Source organism: Camelina sativa, chromosome 20, assembly GCF_000633955.1.
Source record: "Camelina sativa cultivar DH55 chromosome 20, Cs, whole genome shotgun sequence".
Classification (NCBI taxonomy): Eukaryota; Viridiplantae; Streptophyta; class Magnoliopsida; order Brassicales; family Brassicaceae; genus Camelina; species Camelina sativa.
Genome location: NC_025704.1, coordinates 3,621,626 through 3,630,656, shown reverse-complemented (window position 1 = coordinate 3,630,656; position 9,031 = coordinate 3,621,626). Strand labels below are relative to the sequence as shown.

The window sequence follows — 9,031 nt, the reverse complement described above, 5'->3', positions numbered from 1 at the left end:
AGACTCCATCCACCTTCCTTTTAGAAAGAGACAAGAAAATCTTACTTTAAAGTTCAGTCTTCATTTTACTCTCTTGAAGCTGCAAGTGGTTTTGGGATATTATTAGAGTAGATAAGGCGTAAAAACTAGAGTTAAGTATCTAATGGTTATATAAGTGACATATAATTAATTACTTCACTGTTTATATCCCAAAACTGATGTAATAGTGAAGTCTGTCTTTGTTGTTTAGTTTTTTTTGCTGGGAGAGTTTTTTAAAAATGCTTATTTGTCTGATTGAAGCCATTTTAACAGTTTCGTACACCATTCTTGTATTTTGCCATTATTTTGGTCTAATCCCCTGTCATCTTGATCTATTTGGTGGTTTACATGTGCTTTTTGGACAAATTGAGTTTTGGCTGTGATAGATCCTCCTAGTAAATTAGAAAATGCGTAGCTAGTTATAAAATAGGAAAAGTAGGACAAGAAAGAGATCACGAGGTTCATATTCAAACTCTTTATACCGATGTCTAGAGATGTCTCTCGTGTTTATTTACGAAATTAAAATCCAGTGAAGCAATTGAGAAGTAGGATTCGGACCTTTGTGGCATGTTAATATGTTATATACAAATTAGATGTAGATGTGGATGCAAGACAAAACCTTAATGTGTTACATGCAATCATTTTTAGGTTGTGTTTGGCAGTGGTTTGTGTGTTTCCATATTTGATACTATGACCTGGAAGTTTCTGCCTTTTTGGTTATGCAATGATTATGATGAACTGTTGTCTTTGTCTTTTCTACGTTACAGGTTATTTCTTCTTGGTTTGGATAAGTACGGGAAAGGAGATTGGCGTAGCATTTCTCGCAACTTTGTAGTAACAAGAACACCGACCCAAGTAGCAAGCCACGCTCAAAAGTATTTCATTCGTCTTAACTCAATGAACAAAGATAGAAGGCGATCAAGCATTCACGACATCACTAGTGTTGGCAACGCAGATGTCTCAACACCACAAGGACCAATCACTGGTCAGAACAACAGCAATAACGGCAACAACACCACCAGTTCTGTTTCTGTTGCTGTTGCTGGAGGGGGAAACAAATCAGCCAAGCAAGCCGTCTCTCAACCACCACCGGGACCTCCTATGTATGGAACACCCACCATAGGTCAACCAGTAGCTGGAACGATGGTCTCAGCAGTTGGAACACCAGTGAACCTTCCAGCTCCACCTCACATTGCTTTTGGTGCCCATGCTGCTCCAGTTCCTGGTTCAGTGGTTCCTGGTGCAACAATGAACATGGGTCAGATACCATACACCATGCCGCATACACCAACGGCTCATAGGTAACCGAAAACACCTTTATTGTGATAGTGCACTTCGTTTTAGGTGTAAGAAAGATGTGTAAAGGATTTAGTGAATATTCAAGCTTGTTCCTTGAGTGAGTTTTTTTATTACTTAGTTTTGTGGGGATTGTTATGAGGTCCGAATAAGATATTAAGATCACATGATTAGTTTCAGACTCGAGAAGCAAAAAAAAACACACAAACTCTTCTTTGTATGTGAGCACAATAAAGCCTCTGTTATGAGACTTACAACGAAGNATACACCATGCCGCATACACCAACGGCTCATAGGTAACCGAAAACACCTTTATTGTGATAGTGCACTTCGTTTTAGGTGTAAGAAAGATGTGTAAAGGATTTAGTGAATATTCAAGCTTGTTCCTTGAGTGAGTTTTTTTATTACTTAGTTTTGTGGGGATTGTTATGAGGTCCGAATAAGATATTAAGATCACATGAATAGTTTCAGACTCGAGAAGCAAAAAAAAAAAACACACAAACTCTTCTTTGTATGTGAGCACAATAAAGCCTCTGTTATGAGACTTACAACAATGCAACATTGTATATCTTGTACTCACTCAACAATATCTTTGAACTAGATTAGTACCCGTGCTAGAGCACGAGTTAAAATTAATTTTATTTATATTAAAATTTTAAAATAAAATACAATTCTGAAGATCACGATTAATGCTAGCATCTTAAAAATTTTTAAAATCAATCATATAAATTATATTTATTCTAAAATTATAATATAAATAAAATGAATTTCAACCCGTGCTCTAGCACAGTCATAATCTAGCTTTAAGGTTTAATTTTTAATTTTTGAATACGTTCACGAAGATCACAATTAATTTTGTTAAATTAGCAAAATTTGATTCTTTTTTTTAATGATTGAAAGTATATTTTTATCCCTTTAATAATTTTTTATTGATGTGATTTATCAATAAAATATGTGGAAAATAAATTGGTATTATTGTGATTCTAGATATTTGGAACCATATACGTGATCTTCCGAAAATGAAGTTTGGAATATCCATGAACTATCAATTTAGAATAACTCGTTTAAGATTTTCTGTTACAATTAAGATTTTATCTGTTACAATTAATATATTGATTAATTTATAATCTATGTATAACCTATTTGTAACCATTTATTAAAATTATAAAGTCTACCAAAATAATGTTGTGTACTTCCGTTTTATTATAAAGGAGATTGTCAACTACAACGTGCAATTCCTTATTTTGAAGTTGTAACTCCTTTTGGATCTTGTAATAATATTGAGAGATATTGTAGAAGCAGGGCAAGCCATTCAGACTGTCATTTTCCTGATTAACCATTCCTCTTAAGCAAGATTCTTATTTCTGTAGAAAATGATTTACAACACCTTCAGTAATAACATCTCCCTATGAATATTCTTTGACAATTTCTTGTTTGAGTAATAACATACCTAATGCAACTATATATCAAATCAATGACTTGCCAAACCATGCCAATCAACAAGATTAAGTCGTGCAAGTATATATACTAATCCATCTTCCTTTCTTCTTCTTGCTACGAAGAAATGCCGTAGTGACAAGGTAATATATTGTGTTAGTGATAAAAAAAAGACTAGTTTGAGCGTTTGAGGGCTCACCAAAGAAAAACTTCTCTAAAATCTTCTCAAGTCAGCCATTCACAATTTTGTATGGATCAGTTTTTGACATTCACAATTTCTTATGGATATCCGTGTGCTACATTCATTTTTTTTTAAATAACATTAAAACACTTACCTTAAATAAAAAGAATTAAAGAGATGAGGTTATTTATCTATCTACAATGTGAGAAATAATAATCTATATAACATTTTTGCAGCAGTTTTAGCAAAGAAACCTTGAGGTTTAAAACTATTTACAAGCAATGCCATTACCATTTATCATCCAAAAAAATAAATAAAATGCTAACAATAATTAATATATCAAAAATAAATCTTTGAAATATGGAAATTATTTCGTAGTTAAATGAGAAACAAATTAATGGCATATTCTCCATACATTCTGCAATATATTAGAACATTGCCTAAATCAAATCATCACCCATAAAAAAATATTAGCTAATCAGATTTGAAAAGACACTTTTTAAAGGTATAAACGAAATATGAACAATACTTATATTACACGTATCTAAACAGTCTTAACAATTAATTATCTACTAATTATAACCAAACCTGATTTTATTTTTCATTATAAAATATAGTTTTCATATAATTTCTAATAATTAATAGTTTAGTTATTTAAAAGGCTTTGTTAAGATTCTAAATTATGATTTTTCTATCATATTTGTTTGCCCATTTTTGGTGTTCATTGAACCATACATAACATTAATGTAACAATATTTTTTTCCTGCATTTGTTGTTATTTGAATTTTGAAAAAACAGGCATATCTTACTCAAGTAAAGAATAAATTTTGTGTTTAACCTCTCACATCTGAATGAAAAAATATTGAATATAAATCAGAATAATTAAAGTCATATCATATCATAAATAAGAACAAAATGAATATGAATCTGAATGAGAAGTGAGTTTAATTTAAGCAACTAAATTTTTAATTTTTTAATCAATTTTATTCGGTTTTTTGTCTCGCTTTTTTACATGAATCGTTAGTTTTTTTAGATATAATAAATTATATATTTCAAATGGTTCAAAATACTATAATTATTTACACTTATTTTTAAAAATATCACGAGTAGGTTATATACTTATATGGCGGGATGAGTTTAGATTAATATTAATATAAATTTAAAATTATCATTAACTTTTACAACACGGTTAAATCATAAGTTCATTCTTGTGTTATCATTAGCTATCAATAATAGAATATTAAACATATTTAGTTAAGTTGATTAAATTACGGTTAAGTAAAATAATTTATTATGTAGTATTCCTGCGGGTTAAGTCCTAAAATTAAGAATCAATACACAATTATACAATCTTAATTACTATAGAAAACAAACAAAATTAACAAATAATATAATTTAAAATATTTTAAAAATAATTTTAAAAAACTTGCCCTCAGTGTACTACAGGTACGTACATTAAATTTATTATTAATTTTGGTTCATCAATCTCTCTCTCTCTCAGAATGTTATGTAGTTTAATTTAAGGGTTTGTGAGCATCCTCCTATGTTAAGGGTCCGTGTTGATATTAACAAGGGTCATAAAAATTAAAGCTACCGTACGTGTGTCGTCTTTCTTTTTCTGTTGTGGTGGGTTTTATTTGAAGACAGAGAGGTTGGATAGGCAGCAAGATGAATTGGAATATTTGATAGCAAGATAAAGCAAGCATGGGGAGGGAGTTTATGTTATGGCCTCTACTTTCACTTCCTTGCAAAATTTGGTCCAAGTGTTTGCTTGGGGTTTGTTTTATTTTTTTTAACTTTCTCTTCTTTTGGTTTTGGTTCAGGTAGGGACTCCATTATGCATTCCACACAAAGCTTTTATCAATATAGGACGTGTTGCATGGATTGAGAAGGACCATCAACCTGTCGATGTTGCCAGGCAAGGCGAAAAGGTGATTATCAAGGTTGTTGAACCAGACCCCAAAACAAAACAATTGCTGTTGGGAAGAGATTTTGACGTTAAAGATGTTCTTGTCAGCCGCATCTCGGGGAGATCTATCTACCATTTCATAATTCCAAGCTAATGACTGGGTGGGTCGAGTTCAAACCTTCAACACAAAAAAAATATTCTCATTCTGTACAACTAGCGATCAATTCTCTAAGTCTTGTTATGTATGACACGCAATAGCATTCTCTCGGTGCTCTGGTTCTAGCTTTAGTTAGTATATTTGTACTTGTTTTAACGCTTAACATTATCTCATCCTGGATATAATATACATTCTTCTCTTATCTCTTTTGTTTCATAATTATTAACGCTCTTAGATGGAGACCAATTATTAAAATCTTGATTTATAAGACATTTAGAGTCGGATCTTAAAGGATTACAATTCAAGTAATATCTTGGAGATCAAGTAATTGTTGATTGTATTGTTTATAGTTAAAACCCTGGCTAAATGAAAACAATTTATACGAAACGTTATTTATGCAAAAATCCATGATTAAATTTGACAAGGCAACCAAAGTTTATGATTTCACCAAGTAAAACAAGTTGGCAGGAATGAACAAAGTCTGGAGACATACAAATGAAGGGAACTCTACTCCGACGTACGACGATACATAGAAGCAAGAAGACACCTGCTAGTAGGCTAATGCTGTTTTGCTTCTTCTGTTTTTTTATAAAAAGGCTGAAACAAGTCCATAAGCATCTCATGCCTCATCGCGTTTCGAGCCCATGCTTCCTCGGTACCTCGGTCAAAAAGAGACTTCCACAAACCCAAAATGTTAGACTCCATCGCTTCCCTCGCAAACCCATTTGCCTCTGAAACATCCTTGGCACACCTCAACTTCTCCTTGACATTCTTCAGCAATTCTTCAACACGAGACGTATACTCTCGTCCATCTGCCGAGGTTCCATTTACTTCGAGTCTCATAGAAAGATTGTGCAAATCTCTGATTCCAGCAACAAAATCCTCCCAAGTCGTCCTGATCAAATCCCAATGGACCGACTTGTAACCACTGTGATACACTCCATTCTTCGGTTTGATATTTCTTGAGTAGACATGATGCATCACACGAAGCAGCCTTTCTCCAACGGGACTACCAGTTTTCCGGAACCTCTCAACACTTTTCCACAACATCAAGCAGAACTGTAACACACTCCAGATTTCATCACACAGCAAGAACATCGACTCAGCCACACATAGCGAGAGCTCAACTCCTAGTTGCACAGCCTCCTCTCTAATCCCCTGCATTGCAAATTCTGCCCTGCCAAACCAACAACAACAAAAAGAAGTCAGATATGAAGACAGACTTTGTGTGGCGAGTTGAGGAAAACTCTCAAAGGGGGCTAAAAGTAAAGTACTACTGAATACACTGACCCTAGAAAGTAAGGAAAAGTAACGGGCAGTGACAGTATCTCGCCATGGCAGGAATCCTCAAAAATAGGCTGAAACAGGTCGGTAAGAATCCTATTCCTTGGCACTTCCGGACATGGTTCGCCAGCAGCATCTTCGTTGTCAAAGAGAGACTTCCACAGGTCAGATATGTTAGACGCAACAGTCTCCCTGGCAAAACCATTCAGCTCTGAAACATCTTTTGCGGACGCCAATTTGTCCTCTAGCTTCTTAAGAACTTGTTGCTTGTATTTGTCAACAGCGGAAGATAAGAGCCGATCATCGAAAGAGCAATCGTTCTTCCTGAGAAGCAAAACAAGACGATCCAAAACAATGACCCCGTCGGTAAAATCCTTCCAAGTGGTCTTGACGAATTCCCGTTGGACCGAGTTGCCACCATCCGGACAACAAAATCCCCTGTTCTTGGGTTTGATGTCCTTTGAGTAGACATAGTGAACAACGCGAAGCAGCCTTTCTGACACAGGAGAAGAGGGAGGTAATGTATACTTCCACAGCTTAAAGCAGAACCACAACATGGTATGAATGTCATCACAGAGCAAGAACATGGATTCAGCTACAGAGACTGAGAGCTCAACTCCTAGTTGTACAACCTCCTCTCTAATCCCCTGCATTGCAAATTCTGCCCTGCCAAACAAACAACAACAAAAAGAAGTCAGATACGAAGACAGACTTTGTGTGGCGAGTTGAGGAAAACTCTCAAAGGGGGCTAAAAGTAAAGTACTACTGAATACACTGACCCTAGAATGTAAGGAGAAGTAACGGGCAGTGTCGGTATCTCGCCATGGCAGGATTCCTCCAAAATAGGCTGAAACAAGTCCATAAGCATCTCACGCCTCATCACGTTTTGAGCCCATGCTTCCTCGGTATCTTGGTTAAAGAGAGACTTCCACAAGCCCAAAATGTTAGACTCCATAGCTTCCCTCGCAAACCCAGTCGCCTCTGAAACATCCTTGGCACACCTCAACTTCTCCTTAACCTTCTTCAGCAAATCTTCAACACGAGACGTATACTCTCGTCCACCTGCCGAGGTTCCATTTACTTCGAGTCTCATAAAAAGATTGTGCAAATCTCTGATTCCAGCAACAAAATCCTCCCAAGTCGTCCTGATCAAATCCCATTGAACCGACTTGCAACCAATATGATACACTCCATTCTTCGGTTTGATATTTCTTAAGTAGACATGATGCATCATACGAAGCAGCATTTCCCCAACGGGACTACCAGTTTTTCGGAACACCCTAACACTTATCCACAACTTCAAGCAGAACTTTAACACACTCCGGATTTCATCACTCAACAAGAACATCGACTCAGCCACACATAGCGAGAGCTCAACTCCTAGTTGCACAACTTCCTCTCTAATCCCCTGCATTGCAAATTCTGCCCTGCCAAACCAACAACAACAAAAAGAAGTCAGATATGAAAACAGACTTTGTTTGTAACATGAGTGAGTTGAGGCCAAGTAAATACACTGACCCTAGAATGTAAGGAGAAGTAACGGGCAGTGACGGTATCTCGCAATGGCAGGAATCGTCCAAAATAAGCTGAAACAGGTCGCTAATAATCCTATCCCTCGTCACTTCTGGACTTGGTTCGCCAGCAGCATCTTCGTCGTCAAAGAGAGACTTCCACAGGTAAGAAATGCTACACGCAACTGTCTCCCTGGCAAAACCATTCAGCTCTGAAACATCTTTTGCGGACGCCAATTTTTCCTCTAGCTTCTTAAGCACTTGTTGCTTGTAGTTTTCAATAGCGGAAGATAAGAGCCGATCATCGAAAGAGCAATCTTTCTTCCTGAGAAGCAAAACAAGGCGATTCAAAACAAGTATCCCGTCGGTAAAATCCTTCCAAGTGGTCTTGACGAATTCCCATTGGACAGAGTTGCCACCATCAGGACAACAAACCGGTGTGTTCTTGGGTTTGATGTCCTTTGAGTAGACATAGTGAAAAACGCGAAGCAGCCTTTCTGACACAGGATCGGAGGGAGGTAATGTATATCTCCACAGCTTAAAGCAGAACCACAACATGGTGTGAATGTCATCACAGAGCAAGAACATGGATTCAGCAATAGAGACTGAAAGCTCAACTCCTAGTCGTACAAGCTCCTCTCTAATGTGCTCTTTCCCAGAGGATGTCCTACAAAGAAGTCTAAGTCAGTGTTCATGCTAGGCATGCAAACTCTCAAAAGGTAAGGGACTAGAGAGTAACAACACTGACCCCGTGGCGTATGGATAGTATGTGAACGATGGTGGACGGATACGACGCATAACACCATGTGTCGGTTTGGGTTCCATATCTCCGAGGGCTTAAAATCCAATAATCAAATCCCCTGCAACTAGCTATCGTATCTATCATCATCAAAACAAAACACAATTTAGAAACAAAGAGAAACAAAAAAAAAAAAAAAAAAACCCTAAACGAGACGAAGACGGTGATAAACTAAATCATTCAATCAAAAAATGAATCGACGTCACATCAGTGCTTCTACAGATAAAAGATTTTGTAGGTAAGGAAAAAAAAGAATAAAGGGGAAAGAAGCACAAACCTAAAACATCGTCGTCGAGAAATTTCTAAAGAACCCTAACAAATTCTAATAAGCGCTTTCTTTGTTCTCTCGAAGACGAAAATTATATATACAATTCCGCAGTAATGAGTAAAAACAGAGTTACGGTTGTAAAATAAAACTGCGTTACTCTGCTGTTTTGTT

General features: G+C 36.2%; 2 protein-coding genes across 4 annotated transcripts in view; one reads left to right on the top strand and one right to left on the bottom strand.

Annotated features, from left to right (window-relative positions):
• LOC104772172 (transcription factor DIVARICATA-like) overlaps window positions 1–1,858 on the top strand; it is a 6,873-nt gene extending 5,015 nt beyond the window's left edge. Inside the window, exons 3-4 of one of the 2 annotated variants that reach the window (XM_019242491.1) lie at window positions 1,004–1,286; window positions 1,578–1,858. In XM_019242491.1, the coding sequence (XP_019098036.1) occupies window positions 1,004–1,286; window positions 1,578–1,614 (320 nt within the window). In that variant the 3' untranslated portion in view covers window positions 1,615–1,858. Of the gene's footprint in view, window positions 1–1,003; window positions 1,494–1,577 lie in introns of those variants that run through there. The other variant, XM_010496816.2, reaches the window with a different exon arrangement.
• On the bottom strand, window positions 5,410–9,019 carry LOC104769067. Of its 2 annotated transcripts, none has more exons than XM_010493189.1 (6): window positions 8,870–9,019; window positions 8,542–8,672; window positions 7,801–8,460; window positions 7,062–7,709; window positions 6,289–6,948; window positions 5,410–6,175 (listed from the first exon to the last, which is right to left on the bottom strand). In XM_010493189.1, exons 2-6 carry the CDS (start codon window positions 8,616–8,618, stop codon window positions 5,557–5,559), a joined length of 2,664 nt encoding a protein of 887 aa, XP_010491491.1. In that variant the 5' UTR covers window positions 8,619–8,672; window positions 8,870–9,019; the 3' UTR covers window positions 5,410–5,556. The 2 variants fall into 2 exon arrangements, with proteins under 2 accessions (XP_010491491.1, XP_010491492.1); XM_010493190.2 differs by having other exon boundaries at window positions 5,966–6,170.

Bases quoted from the DNA above. Each gene is read 5' to 3' on its own strand.
- LOC104769067 (XM_010493189.1), bottom strand. From the start codon at position 8,618: ATGGAACCCAAACCGACACATGGTGTTATGCGTCGTATCCGTCCACCA. The intron at 6,949-7,061 runs GTCAGTGTATTC...TTTGTTTGGCAG, and splicing joins ACTTCTCCTTACATTCTAGG to GGCAGAATTTGCAATGCAGG. The intron at 6,176-6,288 runs GTCAGTGTATTC...TTGGTTTGGCAG, and splicing joins ACTTTTCCTTACTTTCTAGG to GGCAGAATTTGCAATGCAGG.